At 39.2% G+C, this 27,898-nt stretch overlaps 1 protein-coding gene across 3 annotated transcripts in view; it reads right to left on the reverse strand.

Annotated features, from left to right (window-relative positions):
- Window positions 1-27,898, reverse strand: part of astn1 (astrotactin 1) — a 1,266,263-nt gene that overhangs the window by 723,906 nt on the left and 514,459 nt on the right. For all 3 annotated transcript variants that reach the window (XM_051933197.1, XM_028811318.2, XM_028811317.2), the window contains one exon: window positions 19,538-19,675. In XM_051933197.1, coding sequence (XP_051789157.1) covers window positions 19,538-19,675 — 138 coding nt within the window. The remainder of the gene's footprint in view (window positions 1-19,537; window positions 19,676-27,898) is intronic.

Consider the following 27,898-nt stretch of genomic DNA (forward strand, 5'->3'; position numbering starts at 1 on the left):
TAGATAGGGGAAACCCATCCTCACTATTTCTGCGACTTCCAATATAAGTAAGAAGCCCAAATTTCCCATGCTCATCCTTTACATGGTACTTACAGTACAAACATTAAGTATGTTTCATTTTGTGCTGTGCCCCGTAACGAAATTTTGAAAATAACGTCTTCTTTTTGGCGGTTCTAACCATTATGCGGTAAGGAACTTTCGGAACTTACCTCTCTTTTTGGAGGTTTCATTCCTTATTTCCGTTAACAGAGGATGTATTTCACGGCTGAGACGCACAAGGGCCGCCCCCGGTCCCCCTTCCTTTTTCCGCTGTCCGTGCACCTATCACCTGGTTGGCTTCCTGCCTATATACATTAACGACATCCCATGCTCATGTGCCTCCTCACTTACTTCCTTACTTTCCTCAGCTGTTCGTCATGCTCACTGCTCCCTTCTTCTTTACTCCACTGCTTCAAGCCTGTTATTGTTTGCCTTGCTTCATGTCTTCCTGCTGGTGACTCCTGCCTTTTCATTTATGTTCTTCACACTCTTAATCCTCCGGGCATGCCTCTGCATACTCTACTTTTGACGGCTGGCACAACAATTATGTTACTACAAAATTTACAACCACCAAAACTTTGGTTTTGGCAAATCGTCAGGCGCCTCAGGAGGGGAAAGTGGTGCTCCACCAACACTGTGTACAGTGGAGATGGGGCCCTGCTGACTTCAACTGCAGACGTTATTGACTGGTGGAAGGAATACTTCGAGGATCTTCTAAATCCCACCAGCATGTCTTCCTTAGAGGAAGCAGAGCTGGAGGACTCCGGGGGGGCCTGCCCATAACAGGGGCTGAGGTCACAGAGGTAGCTAAAAAGCTCCGAGGTGGCAGAGCCCCTGGGGTGGACGAAGTTCACCCTGGGTTCCTCAAGGTTCTGGATGTTGTGGGGCTGTCCTGGTTGACACGTCTCTGCAACATCGCATGGACATCGGGGGCAGTGCCTCTGGATTGGCAAACCAGGGTAGTGGTTTCCCTTTTTAAGAAGGGTGACCGGAGGATGTGCTCCAACTATAAGGGGATCACACTCCTCAGTCTCCCCGGTAAGGTCTATTCAGAGGTGCTGGAGAAAAGAGTTCGGTTGATGGTCAAATCTTGGATTCAAGAGGAACAATGCGGATTCCGTCCCGGCCGTGGAACACTGGACGAGCTCTACACCCTGGCCAGGATCCTGGAGGGAGCATAGGAGTTTGCCTAACCAATCCACATGTGTTTTGTGGATTTGGAGAAGGCATTCGACCATGTCCCTCGAAGCATCCTGTGGGGTGTGCACAGAGTACAGGGTGCAAGGCTCGTTGTTACGAGCCATCCAGTCCCTGTACAGGAGGAGCAGGAGCTTGGTCTGCATTGCCGGTAATAACTCGGACTCGTTTCCTGTTGAGGTTGGACTCCGCTAGGGCTGCCCTTTGTCACCGATTCTGTTCATAAGTTATATGGACAGAATTTCTCGGCGCAGCCAAGGAGCGGAGGGGGTCTTGTTCGGTGACCTCAGAATCTCATCTCTGCTATTTGCGGATGACGTGGTTCTGTTGGCTTCATCGGACAGTACCTCCAGCTCTCACTGGAGCGGTTCGCAGCCGAGTGCGAAGCAGCGGGGATGAGAGTCAGCACCTCTAAATCCGAGGCCATGGTTCTCAGACGGAAAAGGGTGGAATGGTCTCTCCGGGTTGGGAACACAGTAGTGCCTCAAGTGGAGGAGTTCAAGTATCTCGGGGTCTTGTTCACGAGTGAGGGAAGAATGGAGTGGGAGGTTGACAGACGGATTGGTGCGGCATCCGCAGTAATGCAGGCTCTGCAATGGTCCGTCGTGGTGAAGAGAGAGCTGAGCCAAAAGGTGAGACTGTCGATTTACCAGTCAATCTACATTCCTACCCTCACCTATGGCCATGAGCTTTGGGTAGTGACCGAAACAGCAATATCGCGGATACAAGCAGTCGAAATGAGTTTTCTCCGCAGGGTGGCTGTACTTACCCTCCTCCGCATTGAGAGGAGTCAGTTGAGGTGTTCGGGCATCTAGTTAGGATGCCCCCTGGACGCCTCCCTGGGGGGGTGTTCCGGGCATGACCCACTGGGAGAAGGCCATGGGACAGACCCAGGACACGCTGGGGGGATTATATCTCCCGGCTGGCCTTGGAATGCCTCGGGGTCCTCCCAGAGGAGCTGGAGGAGGTGACCGTGGAGAGGGAGGTCTGGGCTTCCCTGCTTAGGCTGCTGCCCCCGCGACCCGACCTCGGATAAGCGGTGGATAATGGATGGATGGATGGACAAAACTTTGTAACGGCACCAGGCTTCAGATCAAATCTCTGCACAAGAACCTCATTGAGGCAACTGTCTTCACTGGAAATGGCTCAGGAAAGACTATTTATTCCTTGCATCCCTCTCACTCTCTGACCTCCCATTCCAATTCAAGCGCCTCCAATTTCCAGAAAGGGTCTGCTTCGCTATGACAATAAATAAGTCACAGGGTCAGATTCTAAAAAAAGTCAACATTGACTTGACTCAAGATTGCTTCTCACATGGCCAACTGTACGTTGCATGCTCAAGAGTAAGCTCAGCAGACAGATTGGTCATTTTACATTCCGAGGGCAGAACTGTAAACGTCGTTTACTAAGAGATTACATCCTAAAAATGTGCATTTCTCATACACAACATTTACAATCATAAATTAAACTCTTTCCAATCATCAAATTCACTCTCAATACTAAAATAAGCCTACGACAATTACATTGACAATCATGTTACGTTATTTTTTAAATGTTTCCTTTTCTTTTTCATAAGTTCTTTAATACACTACTTCTCTGCTGCGAAGCGCGGGTATTTTGCTAGTTTTTATATAAATTTGATCTGGTTGTTATATTGTCTGCCTTAATGTATACAGATTTTAATTAGAAAACCTTTTTCTGGTAAGAGTACAGGTTTGATTTGCACTTTAGTGGTTAAATTTTGTTTTACAATACCTGGTTGATTTTGTATTTAGTATACTTACATTTATTAGAAATTATCATAGTATTAATTAATGATAATAATCCAAGTAAACGTGGTATATCTTTATTTTTGTTGATTAATCTGTAGAAAGCACCTTGAGTTGCATGTAAATGTATGATAAGATGCTATATAAGTAAAGTTATTATTATTATTATTATTATTACATTCCTGCATGTTGTTTTTTTAATGCTGATAATAAACACTGAAGGGGAATAAAGAATGTAGATGTATCCTTGGATAAATAGGTGTGATGGCCTCTACAGCATTATCTGCACAGCTTTCTAAAATCGGGCTCAGCATTCATTAGCTGGTACCTGACATTACAAAATGGTAGATCACCAAGTTCTACATTATATGGTTAAGGCTATTTGACTCAAACATCCATTCATTCATTTTGAACCTCACTTAACATTATTGACCTAGACACACAGAAGTTTAATATTACATGAGGAATAGTGTATGTTAACAATTATTTACACTTATGAAAATTATATTTTGTACATATACAGTATTTACACTAAGCATGATGGCACAATGGCTAACAATACTGCAGAGTCCTAGGTTCAGTTTTTTCTCCAGCTTCACACTGTGTGAAGGTTACACTTTCTTTTTCTGCCCACATACATTTTCTTAAGGTGTTTTGTTGGAGATGACTCTTAATTATTTTAACGTAAACTAGAAGAGATTATACACTGAGCTGGTCTGGAACCTCATCCATGTTTGATACCTGCCCTGTGCTTGATAATGATCTGAATGTTGGAAAAAGCTGGCTCAGAAAATGAACAAACTGATAAATAAATGAATTCTGAATATTTCTTTTAAAAAACAATGAAAAATAATCATTTCTAATAACTGAGTTCATATATATGATGTAATTAAAGTAATTCGCCCAGTATTCATGAAAATTATTTTTCAGTGATGAGTTCTGCCAAAGCAGTACTTCAGTTATTAATATTTAAATGACTGGCACATATGAACTTTGTAGAGGAAAGGACAGTCTCTGCCAGCTGACTGCGTCAAGATGACATATGACTGAGGCTACATGCGATAGGACCTGTGATCTTACAAGCCAGACTGTATATTAATGTTTATATCCAAAACATTTCAGAAGAAATGTTTTAATTTTAACTCTCCATATTGACAATTATTCCGAGGTCATACATCTCTGTGTCTTTTTGTGACTGCAAATACTTGAAAATTATTATCTTGGAAACTACATTGAGTAATTCTTCTATAGAACACATACAATACACACAAAAAATTGAGTTAAATCTATGTGTAACTAGATAAATATAGTAAAATCACATGCTTTGCAAAAATTTTGCAGTAAATCACAATGACATTTTGATCATTGAAAATACTTATTACTCACCACAGTAATACTAACCAGTTAGTGCATTTCCATATGCTTTCAAAAATGCTATTGTGGCCCACTCGGGTGCGCACTGCTGCCCAAACCCGACACAGACAGGCGTGGGACAGTTCAAGGAACATTGTTTTTATTTTTTATTTTTTCTCGTGGGAAACTCTTTCTCCAGTTTCCCACAAGCACAACACAGTCACAAAGCACAAAACCAAGTTCTTCTTCTTTCTTTTTCGACCACTCTCTTTAATAATAATAATAATAATAATACATTTTATTTATTTGTAGGTGCCTTTCTAAACACTCAAGGACACCGAACAATAGATAAAACACAGATTATAAACAAAACTAAAATACAAAAATTAAAATCAGACAGAGTAATTGTAATCAAAGAGAAAAAGCAGTCTTAAACAAATGAGTTTTAAGTTTAGATTTGAAAAGTGAAAATGATTCAGTATTTCTAAGTTCAGATGGTAGTGAGTTCCAGAGCTGGGGAGCAGAGCAACTGAATGCTCTTCTCCCCATAGTGGTAAGACGGACGAAGGGGACAGTCAAGTGGATGGAGGAAGAGGATCTAAGGGTACAAGAGGGAATGGCAACATGGAGGTCAGACAGATATGGAGGGGCAAGGTTGTGGATAGTCTTAAAAGTTAACAGAAGAATTTTGAATTGAATGCGGAACTTAACTGGAAACCAATGAAGCTGCTGCAAAACGGGAGTCATATGGTGAATAGAGGGGGTTCTAGTAATGATGGGAGTAACTGAATTCTGGACCAGTTGAAGCTTATAAAGAGATTGGCGAGAAAGACCAAAGAAAAGGGAACTGCAATAATCCAGACAAGAAGTGACAAGGCTATGAACAAGGATAGCAGTGGTGTGGGGAGTGAGGGAGGGGCGAATACGATTAATGTTACACAAGTGGAAATATGCAGACCGGGAGATGTTATTGATGTAAGACTGAAAGGATAAAGTACTGTCAAGGATGACACCCAGACTCTCAACCTGTGGGGAAAGGGAGACAGAGGAATTATCAATAACAAATGAGAAATGATCAGTTTTGGATAATGTTGATTTTGTACAAGTGAGGAGAACCTCAGTTTTGTCACTATTTAAGAAAATTTGAAGGAAACCAGGATTTGATTTATGCTATTCAATCAATAAGTGAGGAGGGTGGAAAGGAAGCAGTAGGTTTGCTAGTGAGATAGAACTGGGTGTCATCAGCATAATGTTATATTAATGAAAGATATTACCAAGAGGAAGGAGATAAATAATGAAAAGGAGGGGCCCCAGGACAGAGCCCTGGTGCACACCTGAAGTAACAGAGGTGGGGTGGGATGTGAAAGTTTTAAGCTGAACAAATTGAGTGCGGCCTGAGAGGTAGGATCTGAACCAATCTAGTGGAGTGTGGGTAAGGCCAATCGAAGATAATCTATTGAGAAGAGTAGTGTGACAAATAGTGTCAAAGGCTGCACTCAGATCAAGGAGAATGAGAATAGTAATTAAACCAGAATCAGCTGCCATAAGGAGGTCATTAGTAATTTTTGTAAGTGCTGTTTCTGTACTGTGGAGGGGACGAAAACCAGACTGGAACAGTTCATACAGGTTATTTTGAGATAAATGAGAATGAAGTTCCTCCTCCACTCTTCTGGACAAGCTTTGTCCCACCCAACTCTGGCTCCCAAAGTAATGTCTGCTTGCTCCTTTTATAAGGTACCTGGAAGTGCTCGTTGTTCCACTTCCAGCAGAAGTTACGGGTGTGGTGGAAGAGCTGCCCATAAGGGCTCAGCTGCAGCACCCAACAAGGCTGTAGCACACTCCAAGTCATATGGAGCCCTGTGGGAGTCTGAGGCACCACTGCAACCAAGGGGGGCTGCCACCTAGCACTTCAGGGGAGATAATGCTCTGGATATGCTCCCTCCCCCGGTCCTTCCAGTGTGGATGCATCCCGCCACACTATGTACACCTTCATTCCAGTTTATTGGTCACAGAAAAAACAAGTTATCACATGTAGATTTCTTCACGAATAAACTGGTAACTTGGCCATGTAAACCCTTAACTGGGTTACATTTAAGGACTTTGTAGTTTGCACATGTCTGTTACACTGTTAGACCGTGAATGTGCTTGCTTCGCACACACTTCCAGCAACCATGGGTAGAAAACAGTGGAAGTGATCACATTTTCCTAATGCAAATACTCAATCGATCCCATTATTTCTTCTTCTAGCTGAAATAATCAGTGTCAATACTTCGGAAATCATTACATTTATGCTGAACAATGCTAAACAGAACAATATCGGGATCTGGAGCGTAAAGCATTCAAAGTAACGTGTCCTAAGTACTCTGAATACTTTTTAAAATAATGAGCAACCTAATGCAATACTGTATTTAATTGAAGTAAAAATATTAATCTAATGTGCTGATTTTCAAACAAAAGGAGAAAATGTAATGCAAAAGTAACATATTGTTTGTAATGCATTATATTTTATAATATGTAACTACATAACATATTTAGTTACTTTTTTTTAAGTATTGAGTAAAATAACTAAGTTGCTTTTAAAAATCACGCTCCCCAGTTCTTGGGAGACTCATGCTTTATGCTTGTTTTCAGATTCACAGTGGTTGTCGATGATGTTTATTCTTTTTTTAGCACACTTTTAAGACATCAGCGCATTTTGACACAGGAAAACCCATAAGTGGACTGACGTATGTAAATGGGGTTTTTAAGAAACCAGGTTTCTGCCTTAACTGAGTTACTTTCCTTATCTCAGTTTTGTATGTGCATGTAAATGTACTCAGTGATGGGCAATGATCAGATATGTATAAAAATGAAATACTGCCAGATATTGAATCATAGTAGAAAAAATATAGACCTCCAGAGGAAATATGAAATGAATTCACAGAGTAAGGTATGGAAAAATCATAATAAAATGGACATCTTGATGCACAATTTGTATTTTGTGAAAAATGTAAGATATTAGTATTCTTTTTGTTTTAACTGATGTATGTACATAGCAGGCAGCTCAATGGCACATTAATACTACCGTTGTCTTACAGTATGGAGACCACATTTCACTTCCTGGGTCCTCCCTGTGTGGAGCTTGCATGTTCTCCCCATGTCTGTATGGGTTTCCTCTGGGTACTCCAGTGTCCTCCAAAAGTGCAAAGACATGCAAGTTAGGTGAACTGGTGATCCTAAATTGGCAGTAGTTTGTGGTTGGTGTGTGAGTGTTTGCCCTACAATGGACTGGCGCCATGTCCAAGGTTTGTTCCCGTCTTTTGCCCTGTGCTACCTGGGATTGGCTACAGCAGACCCCCGTGACCCTGTTCAGGACTAAGCGAGTTAGAAAATGACTGACTGACTGACAGTTTATAGACTTGAAGAGAATAGAAATATTGACAAACCAATAGAAAAGCACCAGGAACCATCACCTTTGGCCTCTAATTACATATGCGGAATTAACAAGGAAACAACAGTTTGGAAAATTAGTTTCGCACAAGATGCAAATACTCAGTGGGAAATAGAACACAACTAAAAGGGCCTGTGGGTGGAACAGCTTTAAGCTTTGTAAAAACAAAATATGTAGTTTGGAAGTTTACTATAAGTTTCCATACTTTAAGCTGGTATTGGTAAATAACAGAAAGCTACATTTTTACAGAACTCTAATAGAAATGAAAAATAAAATTACTTTAAAATAAGCTTGTGTTTGGAAGAACCAGTTATACAACAAATAAAGTGCTTGGTAGATTATAAGTAGGCATAGTTCACTACTTTGTACATGAATTTTGGTTTAATAACCTTGCGCTGAGTAAATTTCAGTCGCAGTGAGGGCAAGTCAGGATATTGTCTCAGAATGTTATATCATTAACATTGTCTGCAACTTAACAACAGCCAACCCATGGAACTTATTATTGACTTTCACTGCACCAAAGAGAGATTATATCCAGTCACTATTCTGGGAGTGGATGTAGAGGAGGTGCACTCCTCCAAGTACTTCGGGATCCACATCAATAACAGGTTGGGCTGGTCTCAGAACACAGAGGAACTTTGAATGAAAAGGCACAACAGTCCCTTTTTCTTAGGAGACTGTGATCCTTGAATGTATGAAGTGACATCCTTCATATCTTCTACAACTATGATTTTCTACACTGTGGAGTGCTGGGTTGGCAATATCACTTCAAGAGAGGCTCACTGAATGAACAAGCTGATTAAAAGGGCTGGCTCAGTTACGGGACACACAGGCTCCTGGAAGTAGTAGTGAAGGAAAGAATTAAAACAAAACTGAGTGCCATTATGAACAGTGCTGCAAATTCTGTCTCTAACACACAAACACTGACACAGCTAACAAATCATTCAGCAGAAGAGCGTCAAGAAACGCTACTGGGGCTTCTTTATGCTAACAGCAATATGCCTACATAAGGCCTCACTGTGACTGTGAAAGTCAGAACTTTCCTTTCTTTTCAATTTTCTTGCATTATCGTCATTCCAGTGTGTGTGTATTATGTATATACTAGGGGGCTTTGGCCCTTACTTGCTTTGCTCGCCAACCCCCCGGCCGGCGCTATGCATATGCCACTCGTATATGTGGATTTCACTTTCACCAAACAACAAATCTTTTAATTCTCGCAAATAGGCCTCTTCATTGGGAATAATCATTACTTTTCCCTGATGGCAACACGAATTAAATGATCTACAAGTCTCCGACTTAAAGTTTAAATCCAAACAATATCTACATACTTCTGTCATATCACCTATGTCCATATATTCAATCTCTTTTCGCTGTTCCGTTATTTCACCGAGTATAATTTCCATTTGTTAGCGCTAATACGATCTTTACTATCAGTTTTTTTAGACTTTCAAATTTTAATACTTTCATATTCTCTAACCTGCTCTGCATGTGCGTCAACATTTTTGAACCTCTTTACAACATTCTACTTTGTCTTCTACTCTTTGTCTTTTATTTCCGACCCCACTTGGAGCTGAGAGCGCAAGAACTGTGTCTGACAATAGCATTCACACAAATGAGAAGTGATTGGACTGTGGGCATGGTTGTAAATGTTTGAGAGGACCTGTCAAAATCTCTTGGCAAAAGGGGGACCTGAAATTATCTCTCGCGGGAGTTGAAATTATCTCCTAGAAAGTCTTGTCTATATATATATATATTTAACTATGTATGTATGTACAGGGGTGGCACGGTGGCGCAGTGGTAGCGCTGCTGCCTCGCAGTTAGGAGACCCGGGTTCGCTTCCCGGGTCCACCCTGCGTGGAGTTTGCATGTTCTCCCCGTGTCTGCGTGGGTTTCCTCCGGGCGCTCCGGTTTCCTCCCACAGTTCAAAGACATGCAGGTTAGGTGGATTGGTGATTCTAAATTGGCCCTAGTGTGTGCTTGGTGTGTGGGTGTGTTTGTGTGTCCTGCGGTGGGTTGGCACCCTGCCCAGGATTGTTTCCTGCCTTGTGCCCTGTGGTGGCTGGGATTGGCTCCAGCAGACCCCCGTGACCCTGTGTTCGGATTCAGCGGGTTGGAAAATGGATGGATGGATGTATGTACAGTATGTATGTATGTATTTATTTATTTAAAGAGGTTTTGTTAAAAGCCGTTTCCCCCTTGGGAAACATAAAGTTCTATTTATTAGATTGCATTTATACGTGAAAGCACACCATTCCGTTATGCTTTAGGTTATAATTTTAAACTTTATTACCTTTATCATAAATGTTGCATTAAAATTATATTTTTGTTCATTAATAGTAAAAATCATATTAATTTTTTAAGGTATGATATAATCATACATTTTTCAAAGCACCACAATATTCCTCAAAAAATGAAGTTTATGGTTGTGTTGTATAAATACAGATTATTTTTTAAAATTTCATGTTAAATTAATTGTCTTGCTATGCACACAAATGTGTTATGTATAGTATCTTCTATCTATTTTAGAAGATCATGTGATACTGCTTGGTTATATTTCTGAATAAAAACACATGAAGAGTTCACAGTATAAATAAATACCATAGGTAATGCTAATTATTCAATCATAGCCAATTAGTTATTTCAGGGTTTATCAATATGGACATATTTTGGGAAAATAATATGTGCAACCTCTCTGATGTGATGGATCCAACAACGTACAAACCATCAATTCTGTTTGAATTGCATCACACCAATGTACCACTGTTACTGTAGCTAATTCTTTTCTCAAGCTGGAGAATGTTCCCTAATTATTATGCTTGTCTGGACCACTGTGACAAGAAAGGCTTGCAGCAAGTATACTAATTGAACTGTAACACCTGGTAAGATTATCACAAGCTGTTGCTTTTGATATTGGCATTGGTTTTGTGACATTGACTGATTGGTTCATTTTCTTCCAATCAGGTGCTGCCAGTTGGCTTAAATATTGTTATGACAAGACCCAAACAAGATGAAAGGCAGCTTTTGTAAGATTCATCTTTATAACTGCTAGGATTGTCCAATGGTAAATATAAATTTTGGTATTTTTGATGTAATGTAACACTTTAAATATATGGAATTGGCTATAACATAATATAAATATAGTACTATATAATTATGTCATATTGATTACAATCCTTTAATTACTGTATAAATGTTAATCACAAGAAATATATTCAAACTACTATGAACTCTTATTTTACAGTAGTTTTTTTCTAAGTATAATTAAGACATTTCATCTTTTTAATTTAATTTATGCTGTACTGTCTTTTGTGTTATGGATTATAAAAATTATACAAACTGTTTAAAATATTTGGAAGGAAAAATAAAATTAACAAATAGCAAGTTAATACAATTCAAGATTCACCTGCAGAATCTTTCTTTCAACTTACAATTGTTAATAGCTTTTTTTCATATGTCACGTTGCTGTCTTAGCCATTTTGTGGCCAGGATTCCTGAAATGACCTATGTAATCTTTTAATTTACTTTTTGGTTATAATGAGAAAGAATGTCAGTCTGCCAGAGATCTAATGGCGTAAGGTAAAGAGAGAGAGAGAAAAAAAAAAGAAGAAGTAAAAGGTAAGATCATATCTTAAAAAGGTTTCAAGGGGAAAAGTCTCTGAAGTGATTGGAACAATGGCAGCAGGGAATGAAGATGTTACCATTAAAGAGAACTGCAGGTCGAAAGCCTGCAACAGATAATCCTGACTAGAAGACATTTAGCAAGGCACAACAACCAGCCATTTTGAGATACCAAAATTATACTCAATACTTCTTCAAAAATGTTTACCATTTTGCTTTCATATTGTTTAGTTCCTGGATCTTGACTTTAAATAAGGTGGGGTCCATTTTAATGAAGGTAGGTTTCACACTGTTTATGCAACTTTAATTATTTTGTTTATATCATTTACTTTTTGTCTAATTATTTAGTTTGTTCACATATGCAAAACAAAAGACGCTGATGGAGAGATGCGAAAGGATTTAAGGTGGCCTGGGATTACGAGTTTTTTCGTAGACTTCAGGTATTCTAGTGTTAAGCATTATACCGTGACATGACAGAGTGGGCCTGGCTACATGAGTCAGAGTGTGATGTCACAGTGGCTATTTGACCCCAGAAATGGGGACTGAGAAGTACAGTATACTAAAATAGTTCAGACTTTTTTGTTGCTAACCCTTTCTTGCTGCTTTTGAATATTATTTTAAGAGTTGAAGATGTATGCTTTTGATTAATTTATTTAATTCTTTCAGAAATATGGTTTGTACCAATTACAAGTTCATTTTATTTAGGCACAAGCTCACGCTGACTGTGAAGATTCCTGGGACTTACTTTCATGCTGGCTTTGTATAAGATTATTTGATTCTTTTTTCACCATGTTCTGTATCTTTTGTATGTCCTTGTGGCAATTTTACTGAAGTGACCTTTTTAAATTTGGCAGTTGGTCCTTAAAGGTTGCATCAGAGATTTTGGAATGTTTGTTGGCTTTAGGTGGAACATTGGTTGTGATAAAGCTTACACATTTCTCAGTTTTATTTAGGTGCAATTTGTCTTGATTGTTGAGAGAATTATTTCATTTCTATGTGTAAAACAAGTTTCATAAAGAAAAACATGAAAGTGGACCACAAAATAAAATCAAAAGTCTTTCATTTTGTTTATAAAATAATTAGGGCTGGGCAAGTTAATACATTATTATCTCGTTAACGCATTAATTAATTAAAGCCGACAATTATTTTATTGTGCATTAATATAGTTTGTTATTATTATTATTATTATTATTTTGAAAGCCTCAGTCTCGCTAGCGATCGATAGAGAACAGTGATCTTGTTACAGCACTTTTCAATATGCTTTTGCTAGAAGGAAAGTTAGCTTGTTGATTTGACCTTGATTCCCTGCTTGTGCATGAGTAGCGAAGAGCAAACGGCCTCTAAAATGGCATGTGGAAAGATACTAAACTGGATGCTCAGAGCAAAATAATCCGTGGATGACTTTTTTCATATTATCGCTGAATTGGACTCTGATTTGTCGGAATCTGATTTTGATGCATGTGATCTGGAGATGTAGATCGAAAACGGTCCCCAGCTGATCGTGGTGCTGAACACGTTTGTGTAGCTGATGCACCTATGGCAACGTTCACCTGGGAGGACAGACACTTATGATGACAGGAGGTACAAACCATATTGTGTCTCACAAAGACAGCCACCCCCGCGCACCTGTCTCACAAAGACAGCCAGGCAACCAGACCACCGTGCAAACAGACATTTTATGTTGATTTATGTGTGAAACCATTGCTTTATGTGCTTTTCAGAAAACTGAGTTTTATGGAAAAAATATTAGCCCGCAAAGAGTTGCTGCTGAATATAGGCTGTTTATGCTGCTCCCTGATAAAAGAAAAAAAAAGAAAAAAAGCCTTTGTCAGTTTTCACAAAGTGTTCGACTTAGTTGATCGAGCTGCCCTGTGGGACATCCTGAGGATTCACTGGATCCCCTCGAGGTTGCTGGATATCATGGCTGGCCTGTACACTGGTACTGTGAGTGCTGTGCAGAGTGGAGGCAGGACCTCTGGGTTTTTCCCAGTTGATCTGGGGTTTGTCAGGGGTGTGTTCTTGCTCCTAGTCTGTTCAGTGCTTGTATGGACTGGGTGTTGGGCAAGGTCATGGGGTCCAGTGGCTGTGGGACATCTGTTGGTTAAGAAAGGTTCACGAATCTTGACTTTGCTGACGATGCTGTGATCTCCACGGAGTCAATGAAGGCTCTGATCGGGGCGCTCGAGAGACTGAGCAAGGAGTCTAAGTGTCTGGGCTTGCGAGTATCCTGGATAAAAACCAAGATCCAGGCCTTTAATGACCTCTTGGGCACAGCCATCAGCAGTGTGTCTGTTTGCGGAGAGAGTGTCAACCTTGTCGAGAGGTTTACTGACCTTGGCAGTGACATTCATGTCTCTGGTGACTCTTCCTATGAAGTCAGTAGACGGATTGGGAGAGCATGGGGGGTCATGAGTTCGCTGGAAAGGGGTGTGTGGCACTCCTGATATCAATGCAAAAGGACGAAGGTCCAAGTCTTTAGAGTCCTGTCTTGCTATATGGTTTGCGAGACATGGATGCTATCCAGTGACCTGAGACGAAGACTGGACTTCTTTGGTACTGTGTCTCTCCGGAAAATCCTTGGGTACTGTTGGTTTGACTTTGCATCAAATGAGCGGTTGCTCATGGAGTCCTGAATGAGGCACATTACCTACATTGTGAGGGCGTGTCAGTTATGCCACTACGGCCATGTGACGCATTTGCCAGAGGGTGATCCAGCTCGTAAGATCCTCACTGTTGGGGACCCGAGTGGCTGGACCAGACCAAGGGGTCGCCCACATAACACCGGGCTGTGGCAGATAGAGGGTTAATTCCGGAGGGTCGACTGAACCGCATGTCTGCCTTGGGGGTTGCAAACCGGGATCCCGAGTTGTTTCGTTGTGTAGTGGGTGCAGCAACGCACTGTACCAGTGCATGCTCCCCAACTTGACTTGACTTGACTGATTAAAGAAAATGTTTCTGCTGATATCTGTTCAGATAAAAAAGAAAACAGATTTAGAAATGTTAACTTGCTGTTGCTTGGAAGGTGCCTGTTATAATGTTGTGATTGTGGCTCTGGACTCTGAGGGTAACTTGTTTTTCTATAACAAACTAGATAAAACGTTAATGCCCTGGCAGTGGCAAATAGCTTTGGTTTTATATTTGATTTGATTACATTAATGTTTAAGATTTACAAGAAATATTTTACCTGCTATTATGTAAAGGGAATACTGCTGTTAAAAAGCATCTTATTTGTTTAAAGTGTTTGCAAACCAAATACATGCAATCCACTACTTTTGAGTTCATTATTGAATTTTGCACATAACAATGTGATTGTTGTGATTGTCTACAATTAATTAATCAAAAGCCATTAATTAAAAAATTAAAATTAAAATTTAATCTCTTCCCAGCACTGAAAATAATCAATTTTCAGTGTGTGATAATGTTGTGCATGCATGGTTTACTGTTCTGCCAGACTAACCTAGAGAACCTCTCTGCTCTAATACTGCCCAAAGTAAACATCTGCTGCCATTTTAAGATTTTAGAGTGTTTTTTATGACATCTCATTCTTTTTGTTGAAATGTATATTTTCACACATGGTTTTTTATTATATGACTGATGCTCTAATTCAGGACAAGGCCGGTTTCTCGGGACACTTGTGTTGTGGCACTCCTGGTGATGTGTGTCATCTTATTTATAAATGAGTAGTCGAAGTGTTTTCTTATCTTTACATTACTTTTCTTGAAACATTATGCTTCTCATGAAAATGTTTAAAAAATAAGTTTTAACAATACTTATAGGTTTCCAAATATAGCTGTCAAATATGCTTGTTTTACCCTGTTACAAATGTGCACCCAATTGATTGCTCCCTACTTACTCTTAGGGGAAACACAACTAACAATATACTCTTTGGGGTAACTATAAAGGTCCTAATTTTAATATCACTTAACAATCATTTTTTACTTAGTTTTAGTGCCCAGGTACATTCTGGTTGCCCTTTTCAAAAGGTGCTCCTGTACTTTACTATTCAGAAATACATTAATAAAGTCTAGGATATAGCAAGCACTATAGTTTGCAGCACCTAGGACTTTTTAGACTCATTGGCATTGTCTGGAGCCAACGCATAGGGCAATGATTACAATTTAATTTAAGAGGATAAATCTTATTCAAAGAATGTGAAGCTGAAGACAGTTATTGAGGTTTAGCTGTTTGTATTTGGCACTGCTAAGGACCAGGTATTCCCCAACCTTCGACATGCTAGTCTTTGAAAGGTGTCTCTGGGATCTTTGTCGTTTTCAGGTCTGTAAGAGTTGGAATGCTATCCAGGGACTAATGTACAGTATGACATTACAGAACAAATTTGCTGCTGATGAAATCCTTCAATTTGACGACTCTGTTCTGCATGAGTTGAGGACGCTGTGATAAAGTGTGAGAATTGCTCTAACCTAACTAAAGCTTTTCATATCTAAAATGTATATTTACTTTTGGGAACAACTTTGTCAAATTTAATGTTTGACTTTTGTCCATACCATTAGATATAAGCTGATTTTCTTCCCTGGTTGATTAAGAGTTGCATTTGAACTGGGAAGAACACCGAATTGCATTCTCCTGTTATAAGAAAACAAGTATTTAAAGATTTTCTTGACTTGGGACCTGCTAATTTTTAAATAATGTTTAAATCTTTTTGTTGCTGTATCTCAGTTTCAATAAATTTTCTAACATGGAAGGGAGCCTTCATGTGAAACTACATTATGTAACTTTCACCACCAGTAATTAAAATTGAACATCTTTCAACTTGCCCACCACAGAGAATAGATGAGCATATTCTGTAATGAGATCATTAGCTCACACTAGTCATGCCTGGGTACACTTTGGGCTCTGTTGACTGCAGTGGTAGGCCTGCCAGTAGTATTGGCAATCTGTATTTCCAAATCAGAGACACCATTATAGCTGATTGAGGTATTGCTGCCCCCTTTCAGTATAGTACATGGAAAATTGCATCTGTAAACATGAATTAAGGTTCATCTACTGTTTAAACTGTCCCTTTTCAGGCAGAGGTGTACTCTAGGCATAAGGCAAAGATAAATGAAAGGCTGTAGCTACTTTAGTGTCAGCCCCAGTAGCTTGATTATTATGAATAATGGCTTTTACTAGAGATCTAGCCCTCTATGGACCTCTATCAGAGAGTGGAAAATAACAATCAAGAATATTTTGAGTTTAAATAGTGGTAGCTCCCATTTCAAAAATTACCCTGGCTGTTCCTGTTTTGATGTGAATAAAGCTGGTTTTCCTGAAGCCTTTAGACTCAGCCTCATCTTTCGGGTGCAAGATGAGGACTCGCACATTATAATATATATTCATACACTTTTTTTTTTTTCTTTTTCATGTCTCCAAAATCCATACTAACCCCTACTTTCTCTGCTGTTCTCTTTCCGGTTTTCTGCGGTGGTGATCTGCGCCACCACTACCTGATCAAAGCAGTCCCAACATTGATGGATTGAAGGCCAGAGGTCCACATGACCATCCTCATCTAATTCTTCCATGTGAAGCCTGAAAACCATGAGGACTGATTAAATCATTTATGTTGGGTAGAATGCCTAGTTGGGGCTGGGTGGTCTTGTGGCTTCGGAACCCCTCCACATTTATTTTTTTTTTCTCCAGCCATCTGGAGGTTTTTTTTTTTTTTGGTTTTTCTGGCCTCCCTGGCCATGGGACCTTACTTTATTCTTTTTTAATTAGCATTGCCAAATTTTTATATTTGTTTCTTTCTTCATTTTGTAAAGCACTTTGAGCTACATCATTTGTATGAAAACGTGCTATATAAATAAATGTTGTTGTTCTTTCACATGCCAAATCTCTCTTCAAGATTCTTTCCTCACCTATTCCTTTATCCTCCTCAAGTTATTCCTCTTCTCCTGAACCCTTCTTCTGTTTCATCATTTTCCTTTTCTCTCACCCAGCAGAGGCTTCTTATGGCTGTTTCATTTGCAGCTGAGTTACTATTGGCCTCCTGTTGGAAATCTCCAGGCCTTGTTACTCATTCAATCTTTATTCTGTTATCTTGTCCTTCTTGAACTTTCTGCCTCCTGTATTACCAGCTCTCCCAGCTGTACTGTCCAAAATTGGCTTTCTGTTGAGTCATTAGCCAAGGGCTGGCTGGAGCTGATCTGTGACGTGCTTTCTCACCTTTTCACTCGTCTTTACCACATTTTGTCTCATTGCTGCAGGCTCTGATCTGTGGTGTACATAAACAGTTCTCCCATCACTTTTAGATGTTTTTTTCTCTTCGCTCTCTGGAAGGTGGAATGAAGGAGTGGTTGGATTGCTGCGATGGGCACTGATGGGAAGGGGCAATGCCCCTTTTATGTTTGATTTTATATACTTTTAGATATTTGAACTCACTTATCCTTAATTCCAGTTCTCACTTATTTTTTTCATTAATATTAATTTTATCACACAAAAAAACTCATGCATTGTTTGCAGCAGTTTACTCTTGTTGTTACACATGCATGGTAGCACACAGTATGAGGATTCCACATATTACAATTTTTACTCTTCCACTAACTTACCAATCTAACCCTTCTTCCTCTCATGCTTTATAATAACATGGTGACTTTGTTATAACATTGACCCAATGTAAGTTATGCAAAACCACTTTTAACATCACTTTCCCAGAAATGATTGCCTAGGAGAATGTTTAATTAAAGATGTGTCTAGGAAAGATACAGTACATGAACTGAATTACCTGCACTAAATAGTTTGTTTTCATCTTAAAGAACTGAAAACATGACAATATTAACACTCCTACTACTATTACTATTATTGCTTCTAGCTGCAAGTTTCAGAGTCCCCAAAAGTAAACAGGATGCATCTGTACTGGACTGATATAGCTGTGAATAACAAGCCTATGTAATGTTACTTTTATAAGAAGCCCTCATTTTTAGTGTTTCTGTGAGAGAAGGTGTTCAATGTTGGGGGAGTCTTTGTCAGCCATCTTTCTTGTTAGTCTCTTTCCACATCATAGTAGTTATTACATTTTGCTATTGAGATTCCTCTAAGCATCGCTGTAAGAGCCATTTTCCTTGTTCTATAAGATTCATGAATGTTTATTAGATGACATTGCATACACTATGGGAGGTTCCTATAACCCCCGTAAATAGAATCGTATTGGTATGTTCTTGCCATTTCTAACAGTTTGGAGTAAACATTATTCTTCAGTTAGTTAGTGACAGCCTTTGCCTTGTATATGGTATAGAGGCATACGGTTTTTAACCATGACTGCACATGACCGTGCCTGGGCACTTGCCTATGTGCCAACCGGCTTATGAGCCTTTTGAGTGTGTGAAGTAAATATTTAAGAAAACAGCACTTAATTTATGTGTTGTGCCGTACGTAAAGCGTACAGAAGAAGAAGCTAAAACCTTTAAGTAGAGAAGAAGAAATTAAGAACCTTTAAGTAGAGAAGAAGAAATTAAGAACCTTTAAGTATAGAAATAACTAAAGTCTTCCAAGAAAAGCAAAGTTTATAGAAGATACATTTTTTCCTTTTTTTTGCCTTTTATTCTATGTGTGTAACTATTTTTTCTTTTATTCTTATGTGGATTATTTGCTTTTAACTTTCACTAAATACTTTTAAAACAAACTTTTGGACTTTGAGAATTCTTTTGACACGCGTTTTACCCGTGCCTGATAACACCTTATATTCCAGCAGCTACAATCGCTTTCTGTCCACCTCTAGGACATTCATCTAACACCTTAACTTTGTTGTGGCATTGTGATTGCAAGCATCACATACTAAACTTTGTTCTGTAATAAATAAAATTAAGTTATGCATTTTAATAGAGATGAAAAGAGATTGATGACATGCTGGTTGGACATGCAAGTAAAAATATCACTGTACACATGTACTGGCCCACTCATCATTTAATAGTGTATTACATATCTTTTGTGAATTTTACTGGATTAAATAAAAAAATCAAACATTTGATGTATAACATTTTGATGAATTGCCATAATTAAACAAAACAATTGAAAAAATGTAATAAAGGCTTATAAATAAATTTTGCTATTTTCTTGTTGGGTTCACACATAATGAATGGAGAAAGGTGATTTTTTTCATAGAATATTCTAAAATTTTCTCAGTTGATCATTTTACCTGACATCAACGGCATCCTCCATGACAGTCATGTCAGTTTTACATTTCGCTGATGGGTTGATAGCTAGTTCTGCTGGAGGAATTACAAAACTCTTGCTGAGTGGCAGCCACATTCCTTCCTCCAGAGTATAGGTAAACCTAATAATAAAAAAAAAGTACAAGGACATAAACAAGTAGTTAACTGAGATTCTGTCTCATGGTATGTCATGCATTGATTAATAGTTTGACATCCATCCAGTATGACATAAATCTTCCATGTCTGAAGAAAAACATATCTGATGTATTTTGAAGAGAAAAAGAGTGCCACCTGGAAAGATCAAAATCCTCATTTTTCATTAAAACATTTACAGCTAAATACAAAGGATAATATAAATAAGCAATTCACTAATTCCAGACGACAAAGAGTAATTCAACCTGGAAAAAAAGGCAAAGATAAACAGCTCTACTGTATCTGATTGAATTGAATCTGATTTGCTGCAGAGGTAAATGTTAGACTATGACATATAAAGACATCTACAGTGTACTACAGAAAGTAGGAAATGCTGAAACTAGTGTGTAGCTGTTTGTAACACTTGTAAGTGAGGAAAATGAAAACAAGAGAAATGAAACTGTTTAATATAACATCAGGTATTACCTGGATTTGGTCATCCATAATGCTCTTATCTTTATTCTCACAGTAGTCTCTTATTGTATATTGTGAGAGAGAATGGTTAGAATGAATAATGAGGAGAAACTCTTGAGCTGTAACAAAATAATATAAGGCTCCCAGCAATGGCACATAAAGGTTAACCAAGGTAACACAAACAAACAGCAAAGTAAGTAATCGAATAATGACAGTTTTACTTATAGCCCTAAAGAACAAGAATATTTCCTGCAACACACACCCATCATCACAGCACAGAATAAGCTGGGAAGGGAGGAGGGCAATTTCATTAAAAAAGACAGAGTGTACACATTTAGGAACTCCAATAGGATCATATCAGATAAAGAAACCCCCAAAATTTGCTTAGCTATGTAGTAAAGGGTATTTAAACAGTCCTTCTCAACTTCAATTAAGGCATTGTGATAAAAGAAATTATCCTTTTAAAAGTTCAGCAATCTTTTCTATATTCTGGTAGTGCAAAGCACATTCTGCTCTCGGATGACTGCATTTTAATTTATATTTAGTGTGTGATAACAATTTATTAGACACCATATGTAGTATTTGTCTTTTGATATTAAAAAACAGTGCTAGCAGTATAGTTTACCCATAAAGCATATTAGAAATATTATCTTTGTATTTCTGATACTTGCGGTGCACTTATGGAAAGTCTGACCATTAAGAGTTTACATCAATGGCTTAAACACAGACATAACACATAGTAAAATAAAAAAAATTAAGCAGCCAGTAATTCATTCTGGAACCTGCAACAATCTTAATGCTTCTTACTCTAATATAGAATGGAGGCAGGTGCGACATAATCCCACCAGCACTGGGCTCAAGCAGGAACTAAGCCTGAATGAGGGAGGCAGTCTATTATAGGTTTGAAAACATAACTGCATGGGGTCAATTCTGAATCACAAATTAACTCAACAGACTCAACAAACCTGTGCAGATATGGAAAAGATGTGTAAATTCCACACAGATTTGAATCCAAGATTATACATTGTGGCAGACGGCCAGGGCCATTGCCCGGCATGGGATGCCTCTTCTTTATATGGTCTGGGGGAACAAGCATGGACTGAACAGTACCTCCCCTGGGATGCTAGATGGCAGCCCCCCTGGGTGGCAGTGGTGCCTCGGATTCCCACAGGGCTCCATGGGAAATGGAGTTCTCTACAACCCTGTTGGGATCCAGGGGTATCGCCAGGGGGCACTGCAGTTGTTTCTGAGCCCATGTGGGCGGTTCTTCTGCCACATCTGGAAGTGCAGCTGGAAATAGGTCATCAAACACCTGGAGCACTTCCGGGTGGGCTATAAAAGGAGCCAGCAGCCACCACTCCGGGAGCCAGAGTCGGGAGGAGGGAGACGAAGCTTGCCAAGAAGGAGTGGAGTGGAAAGAAAATGAATAAGAGAAGGAAAGTATTGGGATTGTGCTTGTGTTTGGGACAGTGTTGTGTACTTATGGGAATGGGGAAGACGTCGCCCACAAGTGAAGAAACAAAAATAAAACTTTTGTATTTTTATAAGTGTGTCTCCTGCGTCTGTCTGTGTCGGATTAAACGCTGGTATAGCGATATCTACTGTCAAAACATACATGAGGCAGTAGTGCTAACCACTGCTCCACCATGCCCGAAATAAGTTATATTTTCTCTTTAAACATTAGGCTAGATAAGCCACTTACAAAATGTATACCCATAACAATATCTCATTTGCTCTATCATAAATAAAGCATCCTCATTTCAAATCCTACACCCTGCAATTGTCCGTGTGGAGATGGCATGTTCTGTCTACATCTGCTTGGTGAGTTTTAGTCCAGGTACTAAAATTTTCCTCCCACATCTTCACTAGATTCATTGCCCTGGGTGTGGCTGTAAGTGGGCCCTACGATAGACTAGTATGTCATGCAGGGGTTAGTGTCTGTCTTGAACCCAGTGCTGCCATTATACTCTTCTATCTCCTGGATTAGGAAGGTTTAAGAATGTTATGTTATGTCATGTACAATTTCTTAACATCAGTAACAAACATTCTACCTAAAATACTAACAACTTTGCTAAACAGAGCTTTCAGAATATGAAGATTAAAATTAAAGAATTACATAGATAGACCTTAATTTGTCTACAGAGGGAACTGTGACTTTTTTACAGGAGCTCTTTAAATAAATAAATACATTAAAAAATAAATAAATAAACACTTTGGTCTGAACCCACACCGGAATGACTATAAAGCTCGAAAATTCAAAAGAAAGGAAAGTTTTGACTTGGTCATCACAGTCACAAGGAGGAATTATGCAGACATATTGCTGTTGGTATAAAGGAGCTCCAGCAGAGTTTCTTGACACACTTCTCCTGAATAATTTGCTAGCTGAAGGTCCTAAGTGTTAGTGTGTCAGAGAGGGGATGCACAGTATTGTTCATAATAGCACTCATCTTTGTTTTAATTCTCTCTTTTGCTACTGCCTTCAGGGATTCCAGAGTGCATCCTATAACTGAACTTGTCCTTTTAATTAACTTACTGATTCGGTGGGCCTCTCTTGAAGTGATGTTACCAGGCCAGCACACCACAGCATAGAAAATTGCATTAGTTCCTCTGTGTAATGAGACCAATGCAATCTGTTATGAATGTAGACCCCCAAGTACTTATAGGAGTGGACCACCGCTACACCCAATCATGAACAGTAACTGGACATACAGGCTCTTTGGTACGGCAAAAGCCAATGACCAGTTCCTTGGTTTTGCTGATATTAAGATGGAGATATTTCCTTTTGCACCAAGAAACATATTTTTCCATTTGACTCCTATACTCTCTCTCATCCAGTTTATCAATACACCTCATAAGTGCAAAATCATCTGAGAGTTTTCACACGTGACATGACCTGGTGTTATATTTAAAGTCTGAGGTGCACAGAGTGGTGGCTCTAAGGCTAGGGATCTGCACTGGCAATCAGAAGGTTGCCGGTTCGAATCCCGTAAATGCCAAAGAGACTCTGAGCAAGGCCCTCAACCTGCAACTGCTAAGCGCTTTGAGTAGTGAGAAAAGTGCTATATAAATACAAAGAATTATTATTAGAATTAGAGTAAAGAGAAAAGGTGGCAGGACTCTTCCATGTTGTGCTTCAGTGTTGCTCACATTCATATCAGAAACACAGCCTGCATATCTCTTAAGTTTTCCCCTTCACAAGGGATGGCTAGATGGTATTGAAGGTACTGGACAAATTAAAAACATAATTCACACAGTGATACCAGCTTTGTCCAGGTGAGAATAAGTCCACTCCACTCCAATCTTTGTCCGATAGGCAAACTGTATGAGTTCAGGTGGTCTACCACAAGAGGACTCATATAGTCCAGGATTAGTCTCTCCAAGGTCTTTATGATGTGAGACAAAAGTGTCACTGGTCTGTAGTTATTAGGTGAAGAGGTGTCTGCCTTCTTTGAAACAGGAACAATGCAGGATGTGTTCCACAGCTGTGGCACTTTCTGAAACCTTAGGGACAGACTGTACAGGTAACAGAGGACTCCTTAAAGTTGATCTGCAGAGGCCTTAAGAACTCATGGACTGACTCCATCTGGTCCCGCAGCTTTTCTTTCATGTACCTTCCTCAGCTGTCTCCTTACTTGGTCTTCAGTTCAGTCCACACTGTATTCAACTTACAAATATAACCAGATATTTTTTCATATGGCAGTTACTTTTTTCTGGCATTGTTCTACGCTATTTTAGGTAGACTATTTTGATTAAAAAATATATTGTTAGAGTACACAGACACCATCAAAAGTCAGTTCAAAATTATGCACCCATTCATTTCTGACCTGATTTTTCTGTTCAGAGTCATATATGTGAATTATGCAAATTACAGGCAAGTAGAAAAGGTTTAAAATCTATTTATTCATTTCAATCATCTGTTTATTCTGTTCTGGTGCCTTGAGTTAGAGCCTTGTCCCAGCTGACACACAGCAGGGTGCAAAGCAGGGTCAAACCCTGATTGTGAATCAAGTCAGCGTCTCAGCAGTGACAATTATAGTAATATTAAAGGCATCAGGAGCAATATGCAGCAAATGCTCACATTTAATTGTTTGCAATTATTAGTCATAACCGCTGGCATATAAAAGCTGATATGAAGCACTAAAAAAATAACTGGAGGAAAAAAAGTGATACAAATTGTTTTCTTATTATAAAATGAATTAATATTTTAAAATGGCTATTACATTAATACTTTGTGTTTTTCTTTGTTTATTAATTTATAACAGTAACTTTAAATCTGCAAATAGTATTGTATCATTCCTCACATAGTATACTGACATTGTAAAAATTTATTTTGGGTCTTGTGTATTTGCATGTTGCTGCAGATTTTCAGATTTTATAACAATGATGATTCCTAAATAATATTTTAGCATACTGTAACACACCTGCTTTGTCATAAGAGACTAACAGACCAGCCATTTCAGTCCCAGAAGTAAAATAATAGACCATAGAATTAGTAAGAAAAGCTATTAAGGATTTTCTATCGAGAAGCTGAAGTCATTATAATGCAATATTTTACTCTTGGGATACTAAGCAAGTTTAATTAAATAGTATTGCAAAAGAGTAACATAAATGAGTTATTGCTGCTGTGAATAATATATATATTATGCTCAAAAAAATTAAGAGAACACTTAAATCACACATCGTATCTCAATGAAGAAAATACTCAAGTGGAAAATCTTTACTGATTAATACTTTGTAATTAGTTGAGAACAAAATGATGTAACAAAAGTCAATGGGACCCAAAATCAACAACCCATTAAGAGCTGGATTCTACATCACACCGTAAATCAAAGTCAAAAATTGAAATCACAGGCTGATCCAACTTGCGTGAATTTCATCATGGCAACTCATAATGTGATTCAGTAGTGTGTATGCCCCCCATGTATCTGTAGCACTCCTGACAACATCTGGGCATGCTCCTGATGATACGGCAGATGGTGTCCTGGAGGATCTCCTCCCAGACCCACATCAGTATATCAGTGAGCTCCTGGACAGTCTGTGGTGCTACTTGGAGGTGTCAGATGCACTGATACATAATGTCCCAGAGGTTCTCAATTGGATTTAGGTCTAGGGAACATGTGGGCCAGTCAATGGCATCAGTGCATTCATCATCCAGGAACTGCCTACACACTCTGGCCAAACGAGTCCAGTCATTGTCTTGCACCAGGAGGAACCCAGGGCTCACTACACAAGTGTAAGTTCTGACAATGGCTCTGAGGATGTCATCCCATTACCTGAGAGCAGTAGCCAAGCATGTGGGGGTCTGTGCAACCGTCCAAGGTATGGTCTCCCTGACCATCACTGACCCGTCACCAAACCAGTCATGTTGGATGATGTTGCAGGCTATATAAAGTTCACCCTGGCATCTCCAGACTATTTTGAAACTGTCATATGTAACTCAGTGTAAACCTGCTCTCATCTATGAAGAAACTGGCACCAGCGTCAGAGCTGGCAATGGTGTATTCTCTGACAAATGCCAAACGAGCAACACGGTGTTGGGGTCTGAACACAGCTCCCACTAGAGTATGTCAGGCCATCATGCCACTCTCATGGAGTCTGTTTCTGACAGTATGGTCAGAAACATGCACACCAGTATCCAGCTGGAGGTCATTTTATAGGGATCCTCCTGCTCCTCCTCACACAAAGGAGCAGATACCAGTCCTACTTCTGGGTTGATGCTCTCATGTAACAGCCGGTCTACTGCATGGTCTTGAGACTGTGCTGGGTGACACAGCAAACCTTCTTGAGATGGCACTTATGGATGTGCCATCCTGGAGGAGCTGGACTGCCTGTGAAATCTGAATCGCCTACAGGTTCTGTCTCAAGGCAACCAGCAGTAACAAGGACACTAGCAAAATGCAAAATACAAAACTAGAGAAGAATCAGCCGGGAAATATAAGGAGAGAGCAATTGTCTGTGGCCACCACCTGTAAAACCATTCCCTTTTTTGGGGGGTGTCTTGTTGTTGCTTCTCTGGTGCACCTCTTGTCGCTTTCAATTGCACCAAAGCAGATGAAGTTGATTCACAATCGCTTATGATTTCTAACTGGCCAGACTGATATCCGTGAAGCTTAACTGACACATGGTGTTAGACTGTAATGATTAAGTGTTACCTTAAGAAACTTTTACCAGTATTTAAGAAATAAATAAGAAAATGTTACACTTCTTTGTATGCTATACACTTTATTATGATTTTCATTTTCCTAACATTATGTTTTTTATATTTTTGTTGGCTATCATACTGTGTTGTATTTGGACTTATATGTAGAAGTATGCTTTATGAAAAAAGTTATGTTTTACAAATAATAGAAGATCTTAACTATGGAACAAATGCATTTTTTATGAACCGCAGCAAAAAAAAAATCCATGTTCTCAATCAGTTTACATAAGGTATGAACCTATCCAAGCAATCATCAGGCATAAGGCAAATACAACACATGGACAGTGTGCCAGTCTAAGTCCATCACAGGGTGAACACACACACATGGATGCGCACAGACTGGGGGTCAATGTAGCTTCACCAATCCACCTAACATGCATGTATGTAGGAGGACTGTGGGAGGAGACTGGAGCACTTGGAAGAAACCCTTTTGGACAAGGGGAGAACATGCAGACTGCACACTCCAAAATTAAGACACTGGAAAAAAAAAAGAAAACAAAAGCTTTGCAAACCTCATATTGGAGTTGCTGGAGCCTAAATAAAATTAAAACATGGATTCAAATGCAAAGGTCCACTGCAGCACTGCACAAACCATTTCATTTTCATCTAAGAATTTCAATATATTTCAATATTTTTTTTTCTGTCATATAATCCACACGAAGTTATCCTGCACCAACCTAAGCACTTGGGGTGAAGTCCATGCATCAACCGGTCAATTACCGAGTCACAGTACGCTGCAGGACTCTCTGTGGTCAACCTAGGGTAGTATGATGGTTCATCACAGGTCACGCTCATGCACGCTCACTTGTGCAGGACCATTTACTGTTTCTAATTATCCTAACATCTATTGATCTATTTTTCCAAATAGCTTAGTCCATTCCAAGGGCATGGGATCTGCAGACTTACATGATAGTAATAAGAGCCACTCAACTGCATATCATGCAAGTGCATTCTCAAATATAAATCCTTAAAAGAAGTTCAAGTAAACATAAGAAACAAGTAAAAATGACCAGAACTGAAGAATCTGGAATGAATTGCTTTCTTTGCTAGTGCGGCTACTGCCGCTACTTTAAAACAGAGATTAGAGATTTCATAGAGGCATTATTAATCCTCACAGTGGACAGCTCTAGGTGGATTAAATTAAAAAAGTTAGAAGCCAGTGGTGAAAATTAACTGATTCAGGAGATTTCCATCTGGAGGATATCAGAATCTTTGCAGCAGTGAAACTCAACAGGTGAACACTTTGATGAGAGAAGAGAAACGATGCTAAGAAGTCATCAAAAAGGAGAAATACTTGAGGGCGAAAAGAATATTAAGGTCATGTATTGAGAGAGAATAAAGAATGACAAAACATAAGCAAAAAAAGAAATAGCAAGCAGGAAATGGAGACTGCACAGATTCAGTCCAATGTGTCACATAAGCTCCCAAACACAATATAAACTACTAACCATAATTGGAAATTAACGGCAGCAGGCAGATAGTTTTCATACAATTTAGGTACCTGTAAAAGTCTTTGAGACTTTCCATCATCAATTTATTC

Source organism: Erpetoichthys calabaricus, chromosome 10, assembly GCF_900747795.2.
Source record: "Erpetoichthys calabaricus chromosome 10, fErpCal1.3, whole genome shotgun sequence".
Classification (NCBI taxonomy): Eukaryota; Metazoa; Chordata; class Cladistia; order Polypteriformes; family Polypteridae; genus Erpetoichthys; species Erpetoichthys calabaricus.